Below are 17,584 nucleotides of genomic sequence, written 5' to 3'. Positions count from 1 at the left end.
TTTGTTGCTTCAACATGGCCAAGGAAACCAAGAAAATAGCGACAACATACGCAGTTGAGGAGGTGGCGGTGATCGACGTGTCGGTGGCGGAGAAGACCACTGTCGTGCATAAGAAGGTGTCCCCACAGCCACAACGGAGCTCGAGCCAGAGAAGGCGGTGGTGCCAGCGGAGAAGAAGGAGAAAGATGAAATGACAATCGTGACGAAAGAAGAAGAAGGAAGACGCAAAAGTAATGACCACCTCATCTAAAACATGTCACGTGTATTGACAAATTGGATACTCATTGAACATGTCAACTTTCAGTCGTTAGATTTTTTTTGCGAGCCACAAACAAGAAAAAAATTGCAACAATTAGTATTGTCTCATAATTAGCTTTAGGATGATACATTTTTGAAAAATGCTCAAATAATAGGCCAAAAAATGATATTTACACTTGGTATTTTACACACTAAATCTGCTATTACATTTTTTTGTGTCCCATCAGTACAATACTATTAATTTTTATAGCTTTTTCTTCATTTTTTTTTTGTCTTCAATTCCAATCTACATTGCTTTAGTTCAATTTTTTAAATATTAAGTAGAACTCATTAACCCAATTACGATCTATGTTTCTTTTAATACATTTAATTTGCACTTATTTAGTTAATAATTGATTATTAGAATGCACTATTTTATAATTGGAGCATATAATTGTTAATCTTCGGTTTTTAATAGTAAGTGCTAATTTATACCTAGTCCCTAGAGCAGAGCTCATTACATGTATGAGAACAAATTTTAATTTTGTACTAAATATTAGTATTAAAATAGTAAAATTAATATTATCCTATGGGATAGATGTCCGAACCAAATATTATGCTTTTTACAGCTGGACTAATATTTCTTGTGTTTCCTTTAAACAGACTACATAGTGGTGAAAACACTGTAACATTTACTATTAATAAAAAATTTGGTATGTTAATCATGATTAGTGTAAATGGATGCCAACCCCAAATTAATCCGGTGGTTGTATTTTATGTTTAATTAAAAGGGGAAAATGAGATGGCATGCATTTCAACTAGTTACTCATTAATTATCATCTTATCCGATAGAAAAGAGTAATAGTAAATAAGTTTAAAAGAATTAGTGTGTTTTTTAGCTCCGATGATATTATGATTTGGTTTTTGCATTTTATTTGGGTATATCACATGGGGAAGCACGGTTGATAAGCTTTATTTTATTCTTAATTTAAAATATAATGTTATCGGTTTACTCATTAAAATGTCGAATAAATACAATGGATTAAAAAAAATTGATTATTTGTAATGAAATTTAATTTTCGAACAGAAAATGTATTTGCACAGTCGGAAAAATATTTGCACTATCAAGGCTGTCATTTTACTCATGCGGTAATTTGATTGTCATTTTATTTACTTTTTCCGTCCATAAAAAATGACCCTAATTTTTTTTTTGGGTGTTCACAAAAAATAATTATATTCTATTTATGGACACTACCCACAACATATTACATTCAATATGTGAACTTATTACCTATTCTATTACATGGTGGATCTCACTTTCCTCTCACAATACAAATAATTATCATTATTAAGACTCTCCACAAACAATATACTTAACCATAATTAAAAACCATCACTCCTTTTTAGGACTATTTTTGTGGACGAAGGGGATATTTACTAATTTATTTATTTATTTCTCCTTTCTTCCGTGTCATTTTTATTTAATTTTATTTTTCTTTTCTTTTTTAACAATTGCAAATAGGGTTCGAATAATACAAGATTCATACCAATTCTCATTCTCCACAATTTATCCATCATTTACCAGTCCTTATAAATTTCTACTATGCTCAAAATATCCACATTCCCTTTAACTATGTCGATTTTCGTTTTCTAGATATGCCACAAATTTACACCTTTCGAATCAATTTGATGAAGGCTCCTACTCCTACAACTTCAAGAAAATCAATCTTCGAGTTCGTCACAAGTGTTCTAATATTTATTCAAACTAATTACCCGCGTAGGATATCAATAGCAACATATTCAACTATTACCGAGTAAAAAGTACTTTTGTCAAAAAAAATTGGATCATTTTCATTTTGGACATATTTTTGCATTCATAAAGTTTTGGAGTGTTGATTGCAACTAACTGATTTAATTGGAACGTTATTAAGGAAAGAAGAATTTACCTCACGCAAAACATTGAATCACAAACATAACAATTAAAAAAGCCCAAATTCAAATGCTGCTGAAATATAAACTTTAAAATAAACATGAATTGCAAGGTCAACTAGGGCTCTTGGATACACATCTCTACAGTTAACCGTCAGTTACAATGACGCAGAAACTCGGATAAATACATACAAATATCTCGGTTTAAGTAAGGTACTATTCTTGAAGCACAAAGTACTAGCAAATGATGCAGAACTTGGATCCATGCTACCAGTCAAATTGACTAAGCCTAATTAAGAAGCAATGATTAAATATGCAGAAATCATGGCATTTCAAGGGCATTTCCGTTGAATGTACGAAGCTCCGTGCTCATCAAACCTATCGTTGGACAGGAGGCGGCGCAGTTGAGATAACAGCAATAATAGAGATAATATGAAGCATGAAGATTGCTGTGTTAGAGAAGAAAGAGAGCTTACTCAGACTTGGAGAACCACATCTGCTGAAAGGAACCAAGTGATGCCAATATACTGCCTCCTATCCAAACACTGTAACCGCTATAGTCAGTAAATGGTATCGACTCAAACGAGTTTTGTTTCTATACCTAGAGAAAAAGTACCATCTAGCCCTCCTAACTTGGTACAATAGAGAACATATAACATGCTCTAGAGGCATATGAATGGGAATACAAATAAAATAAGCACAAAAACTATATTTCTCATATGAAACATTGAACACCAAGGGTACTTCGTTGGCGCATGAATATTGGTTTATATCCTTGGCATAGATACATAGATACAAAATTTACCAAGTTAAAGAACTTAATTTTCTGCTTCTTATTAACAATTTAACATCTCTTATTTCACTTTTTATCATATACCACAAATAGAGATAATACTATAAAGATAGATAACATCTCGTCAAATTTCTAAATTTTGATATATGGTTCACTATTGGTACTTGTGTAAGGTAATCTGTTTTTAAACCAACCAAGAATTGTTCCAAATTCAGATATATTTGTTCATTATTGAGATATGTTCTTTCTCACTTTCAATCAGTTATTCTATTTAGTTTTATTCTTTCTTTCACTCGAGCTCAATCTTCAAAGTTTAGGTGAGCAATCAGCAAAGCTTGAGCTGCTCTCAATTTCCAAAAGAACAACCTAATAAATTACTACATCACAACATTTATGGTTAAACTATAAAAGCTACCCTTGAGGTTTATCACCCAATAAAACTTAAAAATTGGAAGAAAAACAACAAAGATCATTTGAAAGTGGATCAATAAATGTGGGGAGCTTTACATACATTCAAAACCAATGAGAAATAGAAATAAGCAGATAAATCCAACCTGAATCTCCGTTCTGTTGCATTTCCACTTGCTAGCACTTTCACCCTAGCCGCTTGAGGAGATTCCTAGGAACAATATCACTCGTTGTCAGGATGTGGCTCATCAATAACTATAAGCAAATGCACTTATATGACCATCATTATGACCACATAATCAAGAAACATGCAAGGACTACTCAAACGTCTCTAATCTTACAAATTCATCAAATATCAATCTGAAATGTAGAAATGGTTCAAGAATGCCAAGGTAAAGCAAACACAAAGATAGGGCAAGAGGTGATACAAGTAATGTGTTGATTTGTTTTTTACAATAACATCAAGAACTGTGTATGTTTGTGCCTGAGATGAAAAGTACAGTTGACTAAACTACTTAAAATTGCTCAGCAAAAAATTGTAATCTCAGCCACAATGGAATGGACATCTCCCAAAATTCATTTCTTTATTTCCCTCTCCTTCCCGGTCCTCTTTATGACACACGGGCGGGGGGTTAAAACATATTCTGCTAGAAGAAAAAATGACATGAAATTGGTATTTTCATCACAACAAGCCATATAACATAATGGACAACCTCCAGTAAATCTTTCTCAAGACGTTCTTTCAGCTGTTGCATTGATGCCGTTCCACCAGAAAGCTGAAAAATAAAAAACAAGCAACATGGTATAAGAACTGTAAAGCTTTTAAGTACCATGAAATCTGGTTAATATGCCATAAACTTATTCAAACATGAAAGAACTATAGTGACTTTATTCGAACAAACTGCTAAAAAAGGGAGGTATATACCTACATACAAGCAAAAGAGACTGCAAAAACAATTCCTCAACAGATCATTGAAACGATTGATGTAACCTACGTTAATTAGTTCAAGTAGTGACTGCACAATATCCTGGTACGAGCATGTAGTTTTTAACATATACACAGGGTAACATCCCCATAAATCCCATGGCTGGGAGAAGGCATGTTTATTTGGTAAAGTTATATTAGATGAAGTAATCATCTTACCAATATGCTGCTATAAAGTTCTCTTCGGATGTCAACATCACACTTGCTTATGCTCTCAATAACCTGGATAGGTTGAACAAAAGGGTAAACATAGAATCAGCTAAGCAGAAAGCCCATATTTGAATGTAATATACTCACCATTTGCGGCAGACCATGAGCAGATGAAGTTGTCTCTGTAGAATTTTCCATACCAGGTATAGTCTGTGATGGACATCAAATTGTGGATGAATTAGCTTATGATACAATTTAAAACATAGACTCATATTATGTTGAGCACTGGGCAGATCAGTAAATTGGCCAAGTGGATGTCTCACAAGCCATGAAAAATGATCTTAACTAACATAAATCCATCAAAAGTATCAGGCGAGAGATAAGTCACAGAGGATAATGAATACTGGTTCTTCTGCACTTTGAGATGCAAAATAAGAACATATATATATATATATATATATATATATATAACTAGTTAAAATCAGGCAGGGACAAAGTTCAGAGACAAATGTTTCAACAAAACATGGCACTAACCATAATCTATGACTTCCAACACCAATAATGAATGAAATTATGCAAAACATAATCCAGATTATTTTATAGTTTAACTAAAGACACATATATGAAGAAATGTCTCATAAACATGAAAGGGCTACTAATCTACGGATACAGAAAGATGCCCCTAATAAGGCATCAAGGTCATCTTATTGACAAGAAAGGCATAAAAAGGAAACTTACAGGCCCAAACAGGGGAACTAATAGCAACAAATACCTTGTATTGGTGAAAAGTTAGGACGGAAGAAGCGAGCAAGAATAGTTAGAATTATTAAATAGCCCATGATGCATCAAAGAAAAATAGTACTGGAACTGATCAGAAATGACACGCACCAGAGCTAAAGATGGATTAAACAATATATCAGGAATCTTGAATCTGTCGGCACCGATCTCAATAGTCCTACACAGTACATTAGAAAAAGATATCAAATTAGAAATCTCATGTTTGCATATATTCTAATGATGGTCAATGACAAATAACGTCTAGCTGACCCAGCATAGAATATATATATATATATATATATATATATATATATATAGGGTTAATGGAGAACACCAAATATTCAAAGAACAGAGAACATTGAACATGTCAGTAATTCCCGTTGAACGTTCGTACAAATAATTTTATTGAACGTTTGGGTTTATGGGGTTCGAACCCTGATATAAATCCGTTTAACGTTCAATAAAATTACTTGTACGAACGTTTAACGTTCAACGAGAATTACTGACATGTTCAATGTTCTCTTGTTCAATGTTCTCTGTTCTTTCTTCTTTGAATATTTAGTGTTTTCCATTGAACTCTTCCCTCTATATATATATTATATGCATTAAAGTTAACTTGTGTTCAACAAGGTACATCTTCAAAAAGGGTCAACACTGGGGCAACCAGATGTGGTCACAAAAGTTGAACAAATTTTGGATGTATCAAAGATATGTTTTGGAAATATTAATAAAAGAAAGGCACAAAAGTAGCTTGACAATAAACTTACTGTCCGTCAGGAAGCTCATAAGGTGTCATTGGGATATTGGAGTACGATGTATCTAACCAGAGGAAACAATGTTAGCATATATGGGGCAATAGCATTAGCTCGATCATAAAACCAAATGAAACATAAAATTCTACATCAAACACTGTGCAGTGGAATTAATAAATGACTTTTTCTATAGAAGAACAAAAAAATTAACATGCAAGAGGAACCAATCCTTGCAATATTGGCACATAGTCTAAAATTAGAGAACAAGTATTCTTGTTGAAATCAAATAATATTTACAATACTTATTCAAGCTAATGAGCTTATGGCATATCAATTTCAATCAGGTTTCCCATACTTGTCAGATTTGATGTCCCAGATATACTTATCGTTCCTATTTTCACCCAAACTTCCACATTTAATCACCACATGAACCAACACGAGAACAACTTAGTTAAATATATAGATTGGTCATGCAGATAGCAAACTTCAAAGAAACATTCAAATCTGCATGAAATAGCCATGTAAGTAGTTAATTTTATAGGGTGGGGAAGAATCTTGTAAGTCACTTTAGTGCACTTCAAGTGTACCATCAAAAAACAGGAAGACTCTTACATTCTAACTCAAAAGCATACAATATTAGTCAAATAATCATGAAGACATCTAAAAGTTGTCTATAAAGTGTACAAACCATCATATGGAGTGTCTGGTGCTCGACACACACATTCTTTAATATCACTAACAATCACCCGCTGCAAGAAAGGATGAAGTCTTAGTAACAGAATAGGAGCTAAAAATTAATGAATTCTGACAAATGAAATGACCTGAGAATAAAGTCTGTAACTTTCTGTAGTATTGGGGAGGTCAAGGTCCACAATCTGTTGAAACCAAGAACAATGGTTATGATGTTATCAGAAAAAGAAACCATAAATTTAAATCAAGCTGTAGACCTTAAATTTGCTAAGAAATAAATCAGGAAATAGCAGCAAGAAGAAGACGATATTGTATTTTCATATGTAACATTTGAGTTAAAAAATGATTTTGTGTACATTTTCATGAGAAGAAGGTGCAATGTGTTCAGCCAGGCAACAAAGATTTTGATTTCAAAGATGGGAGTAAGAGTATATTTGCAAAACAGCGAATACAGGTTCTACACCATCCTCATATTGCCACACAATGATAGTGCAGACTATACTTTTTCCTGATTTCCATAGGTTCTCCTATAACTCATAAGAAGAGTACCACTAATCAAGCATACACTAAAGCTCAAATGGCATACCACATTTTCTAAACAATAGAGGAAATACTTGGTTATTAAACATCGGATGAAGGACTAATGACCTGAAATTCTCCCGGACGAACTTCCTTCCGCTTAAATGCATAACGAGGCTTTATCTGCAATTGTGGATATAAATGAGGGGAAATGGAAGAACCAGATTAATTAAAGTTCAATCTTTGCTGAAAGAAAATTATAGAGGGAGATTTCATGAACTCACAGAATGTCCTTTGCTTTCCAGGCTTTTTAACAAGCAATCGCTAAGGAAATCTCCTCCAATAGGAGATGTTGATACAGCCTACAACCAACAGAAAAAATTAAGATGGGAAATTGAAATAATAGGTTACATCTATTTATTATTGAAATCGTGATTTTGACAATGCCATGAATTGAACAGAGCATGACATTAGCCGATCAGAGCACCTCTACTTTCAACCTTTGCATCATCAAAAATAGATATATGATATTGTGGAAGAGAGCAATCATAATCCATACCAAACCATGACGGGTTACATAGGTAAATGTAGGTCTCCTTAAAATTCAAAGATGATACTTAACCAATTAATTATTGATAGCATTTGGAAGAAAAGAACTCTATGCTATTTGATTTATCAAACAGACATCAAAATTATACCTAAGATCCTATGCCTGAAAATCAGACTTAGCAGATGCCCTTTCAGCATGCTTAGCCTTATTGTATAAAGTACCATCCTAGATGCCAGGAACAATATTTGCAAACATTATTGAAACAGGTAAAAAAAAGGATAATGGTGTCATACATTTACTTTCTTTTTGTTTTTTCCGCAAGACTAAATTTTAGAAGAAGAGGAATGGGGACAGGGACAGGAAGACACCAGAAAACAGGCAGAACTAAAACACCAACATGAACTAGAGTATCTAGCATGTGAAGAGAAGTAACCATATAGTACAAGAAAAATGTAAAGTACTGTAAAAAGTTGTAGGATATGTTGCAAAGAGAAAGAAGGGCATGCACTTCAGTTAATACATCTATACATATGGATGAACCGAAAATATCTTAAAACCAATTTCCACAGTAAACCATGAGTACCTTCTGAAGAACATAACCGTCATGTACTGGAGCCACAGTAGTAGATCCTCCACCACTGAATCAAGGAGCCAATGGGCTAATTTAGCTTGATGGTATGCATTTTCACCAATCAGATAAACAAAAAACAAGCGCAAAAGGAAAGTATTACAAGGTTCTAGAGTTGCTAATTGTGTTAGCTTACAGAAGTTTCAAAACTCATAAGAGGAAGGCTTAATGGCGAAACAAATTCAACCTTCTGCATGATTTTCTATTTCAGAAAATTCTTTAAAAATTGTCAATTTAGCCATAAATAATTTTGGCAATGAATTGTGGCTTTAGCCAATTTGGCATTTTGAGGGAGGCGCACACTATGAAAGAAGATGTTGCTAGATAAAGGCAGAATTCAGTCAAAACCAGAAACCTAAAGCATATCACATACTCATAGACTAGTAACGAGACTTGGTCAAGTCAATTAATAATGACTATTTCACAAATTGGCCAAAATAACAACGAATGGCTGTAATCATGGTTCAATTGAAAGTTTATAAGGAAGTGGCCAAAAACAAATTCAAGCAACAGTTTAGATTCTTTTTGGCTATTAGGCCTAGGAAAAAAATTGAGGGTATGAGGGATTGAAGAACGGAGAAAAACCTGCAATCTCTAGTTTCCAGAACTCTGGCAATAGTAGATACTCTAAGGGTCATGTTTCTACTTTACCATCATTGACTGAAGCTCTGGATACATTATTCACTATTTTTCTACAGATTTTAAGAATGTAACCAAAACATGCTGTTAAAGCAATGAAAAATGTGACGATGGCAGTAGAGAACCACATTTCATACTAAACGGGAAGGGAGAGATTAATAAAATCCAAACTTCATCAGAGGTTGTTCGGGGGAGAAAAGAAGCACTAAAGTCTACTTAAGTTCAAATGCACAAAATATAAAACAAAAAGTATCTAACCCAACTTAGAATCATAATACAATTTGGATATATGGGATGTACATAGATGATATCACATTTTTTAAAACCTCTTAATGCACAAAAACTAAAAAGTCGCTGTTTGTTGGATGAAGTGAGTTTATATGAGTAAGAAGAGCGATTTCCTTACACTAGCCATAACAAGGGAAGTTTTTCATTTGTTATATATGCAAAGCAAGTGAAACAGCTTAAATACAGAAAAGAAAATGTTGAGCGTCATATAGGAAAGTTGAGCTTCATGCAAAACATAAGTTTAAAGCAAAAGAAGTATTGATAACACCGAGTCTGAGCCCCTACCAGTCAACAACTAAAGAGGTGGCACGTCCTGATGCAAAAGAAGTAAGAACCTGGAATAAATAAACAACCTACAATTAGGAAATGGCAAAATAAAAGGCCCTCAGATAAAGAACAAACAGGGCATTGCTTCCAATCATTACTCAGATCAGAAATGGGAGCTCACAGCGTTTTTGGCCAAAAATAACGCAGGAACTTGATATTTTTCAAACATAATCTCAGCAGTCCTGTTAGACAAGTAAACTTCTCAATCAGCTTAAAACCAACCATAAATATCCACAAGGCATACTGCACAATCACAATCTTCATGTAGCCTTAGAGCAAAGAAGATAATAGTCAAGACCTATCAGTTAACACTTAACATGGCTCACTGCTTATTCATAGAAGTACAATTCAGAGTAAATTGCAGCAATCTCCATATTATGCAATAAACCAAAATGAACTAATTCAAGAAATGCTAGCCAATTTTGAAATAATAGTTGCAATTTCAAAAGAACCTACATTAAGAAATTGTCTTCACTATTCTGCTCTAAATGATTTATAACTAACTTCTCGTTTGTTAAAACCGAGATATAAAATGCCTGTATAGTTGCCTCAGAAAATGTATATATATACCATAACATAGACATTCAACTCACTTTTCCCTCTGCTGTTGAGAATTAGAACATGATTCGGCAAAGAGCATTGGATGTTCCTTTGGATCAATCAACAGGCATTTCCTGTGATAAACATCATGCAAATTGTGAAAAATTTAATGTGCAGTACTAAGATTATAGAACCCATGGAAAAACCAGGAAAAAAAAATCACGAAATAGGGAAAGAAATGACTGCTTGAGAAAGTAAACAATCCTCCACTTGTTTACAAGAAGGCCTAACAACATTGAGGCGGAAAGTTTAAAGTTTACAAGTCAGCTACCTCAGAGCATGGTCCCATATGTTTTCAACCATATCCCAGTCAACAACTACTCCATCTTTCATAGGTGATAATACCTGAAATTAAATTACCGCTATGGTCAACAAAATTATTGAGCAGCCATAGCTTAGAACAACGCATGGAAATTTCTCACCTCCATGTGATCCCTGCGAAACCCCAAGTCCTGTGATCCAACAAAATATTTGCTCTTGCCCTTTGATTTAGAATCTGGGGCAGATCCTGAGTTCTTGTTTGCATTATCAGCATCATCAATTTCCATTTCATCAATTGACCCGACAACCTAAGTAGACACACATTCAAAATTTGTTTTTGTTTCTCTCAGAATACAGTTAATTCTGTAATGAGAGGAGTCGATGCAATAACAATATTATGCTAATAAATTAAGTAGTTAAGGCCAAAATTCCAACTTTTTAAAAGTGCAAAAGGTGACTTTCTTCCTAGTGTAGAATTCATGTACAAGAAAAAAAACACGTAATAATTCATCATCTTATGTTTCCTTGGCAACCTTGTATAAAAGTAAGCTTTGGGCTTCCATGTCAGAAGGATCATTGTCATCAACTCCTTGTTAGTAGGCCATAATGATAAGGCTATTAAGTTGATTGAAAATGTATGGAAACTATTTAAAAGATAGTAAGTGAAATTACAATGTTCAACTAAACAGAAATTTATGCATATTTCTATATGGCCATTACATCACACTGAGGTAAGTCCATGAGCATATTAACCCTACATCAAATAGCACAGGAATGATCTATGCAGCCCAATTTCTCAAAAAGATGCTTCAAATAGTTTTGAACTATCCAGGATTAACCGATTGTCAAGGTAAAGATGAACAGCACTACTCCAAATTAGGGGTGACAAGTTACTAGTGCTCATCATGTATGCTTATTCTCATGTGCTCCCCTCGACAATTCTCATTTTGCTTCAACCTTGACAAATTCAACTAATTAAACTGTACGCATTACGCCTAAATTTCAAAGAACTCATACTCTCGGGGCAATCATTTTAAGTTTTAAACTGAGAAATTGCTGCAAATGCATGATAAGTCCTAAATTTGGAACCAAAAATAGCAACACAGACAGCACTCACTCTCTGGCAACTAACTACAGCCACATTGTATGATAAAATAGAAATCTAAAACAGAACAAATCAGAAGATGCTTCATAAAGAGACAGCAAGAGGAAGGGTTGAGCTGGCTCTCACAGATGGGAAAACAGCTTTCGGCGCATCTTCGCCAGCATAACCAGCTTTGCAGGTATGGGAACCCAAGTCGACGACAATTGCCGATACTTCATCTGAATCAAATAACAAAAAGCAGAAAATGCACCAATTACACATGTAAACCAGGAAAGAACATACGAAATTCAATTTACTAAAGTAAACTGAGAGAATAATCGAGCATGGTATACGCACCTCCTCCATACATGATGATTCGACGACGGCTTGGATAGTGGCGGTTCGATTACGAGAGTAGGAAGCTGGAATCGGGTGTAGCAGGTCTCCTTACTTCCAATTATTCGAGATTTGAGCGCGCGAATTAGGGTTTATGAAGGGGATTACAGTTCCCTTCCACGAGACTTCACTGCGCGCGGGAGAGAGAGAGAGAAGTGGAGTTGCGGCTTAGGGGTTTTGTTTTGTTTTTTTAAGTTTACTAGCTTTCGAAATTTTAGATAAATTCCCTCAAAAAAAAATTAGATAAATTATTGGGCTAAAAGGAGTAACTTGGAAAAAAATATTTAAATAAAATAAATATTTGAATCCTTTAATAAATGATAGTAATTGTGTAATTCTTTTTTTTTTTGGTGAAAGGTTAGGCAGACCCTCAATCTATAGATAAATCATCAATCAGCGTTCCATACAAGACGCTGCCCAAAAATAACAATGTCCAGCGAAAACAATAAAGGATAAACAGAAAACAGACCGAACAAGAACCTAAAGAGACCTAACCCAAAAATGGCTACATTCACAAGACAAATGAAACGAAAACAGAAAGGAAACAAGCCAAAACAAACTAGCTATCAACATGGACACTGAATCTAAAATTAGGATAGCCAAGCTAATTCATCCTAACCAGAGCACGAAACTGTTGAGGAGCAGAAGAGCAGTCAAAAGTAGTCAACGTCAGAACCCGATGCCCTCTCCTCGCAATAAAATCAGCAGGTCGATTTCTCTCGCGGGAATGTGAGTGAAACGGACTCGCCGAAACTGAGTAAACAGTTGGATCCAAGAAACAATATAACAAATACTAGCATAACCGTAACACCCAGCAGACATGCGCAATACAATCGACGATCTTAAAATAAAAAGATGGGTTAATAATACTATTTGGTCTGATATATAATATATAATATTTGTCCGAATTTTGAAAGTGGTCTACCTTTCAAAAAATGCAAATAAGAAAATCATGATCTTTAACGAAAATAGCATTTACACTCGTGCCTTACTCAAAAAATAATTATATATTTTTTATAAATAAAAAATTAATATAAATTAAAAGAAAATAGATTTATTTACAAAAAAAAAGAGGATCGAGATTTTTTTAAAGTTTTAATCTTTCGATAAATATAATTTTTACATTTTAAATTCAATATTTACATAAAATATTTCAAAATTAAACTCTTATGGTAATCTTTTAATTTGATATGCGTATCAAATATTTTATATTTAAACAAATCTCACAATTTTAGAAAAATAAAAATAAAAAAATGAGAAGATAAGAAAAAGAATCTAAAAAAAACATTTTAAAATTTATTTTATATTGAAAAATATCTTTTTCATATATTATAGATTTGTGAAAAATAGTAACAGAATGATATTTTGCTACTGTAAAATTTTGAAACGAAGTAATGCATATCTTTTTTTTTTAGTGAGGAGTATTACACATCTAAGCGCAAAACGCGTGGAGTCGTTCCGGTCAATGAGAGAAGAGGTGTTTGTTGATCTTATCAAGAGGTTTGCATCCATGGAGGGATCAGAGATCAATTTCTTGGAGATGTTAAGCGAAACCACGTACGTTGTGATTGCGATGGCGGCCATAAGGGATGTGAATAAGCAATATGTGGCTTTCGTCGATAAGGTGAAGGAGTTGACAGATTTATCGTCGGGGTTTGATATTGCATAATTGTTTCCTTCCAACAAATTACTCAAGATGATGAGTGGATTGAGGAAAAAGCTTACGGTTATACACAAACAGCTAGATGAGACACTTGAGAATGTCATCCGCCAGCATAGAATTGCCGATTCTCACAACCATGAAGATCTCCTCGATGTTCTTCTCAAGTATCACCAAGATGGACTTACAATTGACAACATCAAGTCTGTCGTCTTGGTTAGTGGCCTATCTTTCATTCATTACACTCACTTTCAACCCTTAATCGCGGATTCGAATCTCATATGAAGCAAAAATTTCATTGTTTGAAATCCACGAACATGACTGTATATACTAGTTGAATGTCATGTTGGTGGATTTCATGGATTACTCTACAAATTTTATTGATTTATTCATGTATAATCCATTAAAAGGACTTGTTGGCTGCTGGAAGTGACACATCATCCACACTAGTGGAATGGACCATGTCTGAACTCCTCAAAAATCCAAGAATACTTGAAAGGACACAACAAGAGTTTAGGAAGGTTTTTGATGAAGAGGGACACGTGGACGAGTCGCACATTCCGCAGCTCAAGTACTTGAAGTCTGTTGTGAAAGAGACTTTGCGGATGCATCCGCCAGCACCTTTGTTGGTTCCTAGATTATGCGAAAAAACATATAATTAAAAACTACCCACTTTTTGTATGAAGAGATATTTTTTCCCTTAATGAATAAAAGATATAAAATAAAACTACTCATCATCTACCTCACTAGAGGTGGCAATTGGGCCGAGTGGATCGGGCTAGCATAAAGGTGAAAAATATACTACACCGCACACAGATGAGATTAAACCCAAGACCTCTTGCAACAGAGAGTCTCTGGGTGCCTCAATTTTGCTATTTGAGCTAGGCCTCATTAACTTGTAAATATATTTTCGTTATGCAACATTTTGAAGTTTTTTTAAGGGTGTGCTCTGTTTGGTTGTTAAATTTTTCATAAGAAAAAAATGAATAACAAAATTTCTCCCTTTAAATGCCTCATTTATTTCCCCTCATTTTCTACAAAAGATAATTTCATCATTTGTATTCATTCCTTTCACTCCAACAAGAGATAATAATATCATCTCTCTATTTTATTGTGTGATAATATTATTCATCCTGAAGTAAAAACGATGAATGAGAGAGGTTGAAATTGTCTTTTATATAAAATGAGGGAAAAAAAGAAATTTAAATAGATAAACTTTTGTTATCTTTTTTTTTCCATGATAAATTTATAACCAATGAGAATAGACTCTAAGTGCGTGTTTGCTTTTTATCCCTCTAAATGGAGGGATAACAAAAATTTATGCCTTTAAATGTTTGCTTTCTTAACCGACATTTCACACAAACACCATTTTTCCTTCCTTATTTTCACTTCGATGAGGGATAATATTATCACACAAAAAATGGAGGGATAATATTATCCCTCCTTGAAGTGAAAATAAGGAATAAAAAATAGTGTTTGTGTAAAATGTGGGATAAGAAAATAAATATTTAAAGGCACAAATTTTTGTTATCCCTCATTTTAGAGGGATAAAAAGCAAACACACCCTTAATAAAGTGTTCGGTATTCTATAACACTTATGTGGACGGCCCTGCGATATGTGTAGGCCCTGAGCTAAAAATCCGGATTACGCAGGATAATTAATACCGCCTCCCCCCTCGAATTACGCAGGATAATTAATACGGCCCTGCAATTGTGTCCATTTTTAAGCTTATCTAACCTAGAAATATGGATACCAAACGAAAATCATGATTAATTAACCATAATAACATACAACCAACCAATATTAATAACACATATTTATCCATGCTAATAATCTAATTTACTAACTATACTGACTAATCCCTTACCCAAAACCAAACACGCCCTTATTTTACTAAAATAATCTTACCCTAATGATTGTAAAAATGATCCGTGAAGTAATAAACAAGGGTTAAAATAGTTTAATTACATGGTATAAATTATGGTTCACAGATAAAATTAAATGCATTTTCTTAATTTATGTAAAAATTGAAGATACTATAAAATTATCTAGTAACGCCACAATTTTAGTGACATTAAGAGATGTGTGATAAATATTTTTATATCTTTAAGTGTAACAAAATTTAGGTAGCTACATCTACACATGTAATTATATACTTTAGTTACACATAAAAATGTAAGTAAATTTTGTTATATTAAAAAATGCAATAAATTTTATAACATCTATCCACGTAACAAATTTCACTACTAAAAAAATAGATTATTATGACACTTGAAAATGTCATCAGAAAGATATTTTCGTGACACTTTACCTATAATCGCACTTGGTGCAGATGTCATATTAGTAAACGTAATAATAGGTTAAGTGTAATGATAGAATTTCTATTACTACACTAAAAAACGTCATAAAAATTACATATGATGTCACTGAAAAGTGTGCTGAAATGTTGTATAATAATTTACCAGGACATAAAATTATAAAATGCCCCCCACAAATATTTTTAATTATGCAATTTCCCCATAAATATCTATTATTTACATTTTTTACCTATAAATATCTATATTTTATATTTTTCTCCTTCAAATATTTGTAAATTATTTTTTATCCTTCAAATATTTTAAATTTATATTTTCTTCCTTCAAATAATAAATATAATTACATTTTCACTGCTAATATACTACAATTATTTAAAAAAATATATTTGGATATAATGTTTAATACTAAAATTTTAAAATTACATTGATAGTAACATAAGTATGAAATTCATATTAAACTATTAAAAATCATCCAACAAAAACTAATGGACAACCCATTAAAAAAATACGCAAATTAAACTAAGTGACTAGTGTGTTGATTGAGTATCTATAATGACACTTTTATAAAGTGTCATAAATTTAGTGTAGTAATAGGCAATTATTCTAGTAGTATTTGGTGACATTTTGTTCACATAAATTCACACACACATATACAAAAGGTCATTATATTAATTACTTTATTGTTAATGAAATTATATTTTTAAAGAATTGATGAGGAGTGATATATGCAGAGCAGAGGAATGGGCTTGGACGGAGGAATCACTCGGGTAAGAGGAATCGCTGAGGACAGAGGAATCACTCGGGTCAGAGGAATCGCTGAGGACAGAGAAATCACTCGGGTCAGAGGAATTGCTGAGGACAAAGGAATCACTCGGGTCAGAGGAATCGCTCAACGGCAGAAATGACCACGTCACCCGGGAAGCGTCAGAGCAGAGGAATCATCTGTTCGCAGAGGAATCCAAAACTCTCGACACACACGGTTCTGGGCAAAGGAATGAGCGAAGGCAGGCAAAATTACCACAGTACCCCTGACCACGCGGGGAACATGACTCCAAGGCTGAAATTACTATTTTGCCCCTCAAATGTATTCTATAAATACCCATGCACTTGTATCATGTATTTTCACGTGCTTTCTCTCAATACAATAGCAAACTCACTTTCTCTCAGCAATTCAACTCTACTCTCTCGATTTTCACGTTCAACGCTAGGTAAAACTTACACCGATTATGATTCCCCACGTAAAAACATCACCCACTCAATCACGATTCACCAAGAATTAATTACAAAACATATTATCATAAAAATAGCTATATTTCATATGTAACAATAATAATTATACCTTCAAATATCATTATATTACTTTAAATTTAGCGACGCCTTTATTTTTTTGACACACATAATAGCAGAGATAAAATTAATCTCATGCATGTTCGAATGTTAACTTATACCGTTGGGTTTTAGTAGGAACTATGCCAATTAAGTAACTATGAATCAATCTATAATCGTACAAAAATCAACAAATTCAAATTGATTCCTATATGTCATGGTGATTTTTTTTTTGAATTAGAATTACAAAATATATCTAAATATAATTA

The 17,584-nt window shown here is 33.4% G+C and overlaps 2 protein-coding genes across 2 annotated transcripts; one reads left to right on the top strand and one right to left on the bottom strand.

The window, feature by feature from the left end:
- Nucleotides 1-2,237: 2,237 nt before the first annotated feature.
- On the bottom strand, nucleotides 2,238-12,192 carry LOC131020529 (actin-related protein 4). Its single transcript, XM_057949398.1, has 20 exons — nucleotides 11,975-12,192; nucleotides 11,765-11,856; nucleotides 10,695-10,841; nucleotides 10,544-10,617; nucleotides 10,266-10,346; nucleotides 9,794-9,854; nucleotides 9,631-9,680; nucleotides 8,374-8,428; nucleotides 7,525-7,602; nucleotides 7,370-7,423; nucleotides 6,853-6,906; nucleotides 6,720-6,780; nucleotides 6,047-6,098; nucleotides 5,391-5,457; nucleotides 4,650-4,712; nucleotides 4,512-4,574; nucleotides 4,081-4,143; nucleotides 3,514-3,578; nucleotides 2,643-2,711; nucleotides 2,238-2,544 (listed from the first exon to the last, which is right to left on the bottom strand). Exons 1-20 carry the CDS (start codon nucleotides 11,985-11,987, stop codon nucleotides 2,499-2,501), a joined length of 1,308 nt encoding a protein of 435 aa, XP_057805381.1. The 5' UTR covers nucleotides 11,988-12,192; the 3' UTR covers nucleotides 2,238-2,498.
- A 1,286-nt stretch (nucleotides 12,193-13,478) lies between these two features.
- Nucleotides 13,479-14,335, top strand: LOC131023611 (salviol synthase-like). Its single transcript, XM_057953153.1, has 3 exons — nucleotides 13,479-13,637; nucleotides 13,755-13,889; nucleotides 14,084-14,335. Exons 1-3 carry the CDS (start codon nucleotides 13,479-13,481, stop codon nucleotides 14,333-14,335), a joined length of 546 nt encoding a protein of 181 aa, XP_057809136.1.
- The last annotated feature ends 3,249 nt before the right edge of the window (nucleotides 14,336-17,584 follow it).

The sequence above is a fragment of the Salvia miltiorrhiza genome, chromosome 4 (genome assembly GCF_028751815.1).
Source record: "Salvia miltiorrhiza cultivar Shanhuang (shh) chromosome 4, IMPLAD_Smil_shh, whole genome shotgun sequence".
Taxonomy (NCBI): Eukaryota; Viridiplantae; Streptophyta; class Magnoliopsida; order Lamiales; family Lamiaceae; genus Salvia; species Salvia miltiorrhiza.
This window is presented reverse-complemented; position numbering and strand designations above follow the sequence as displayed.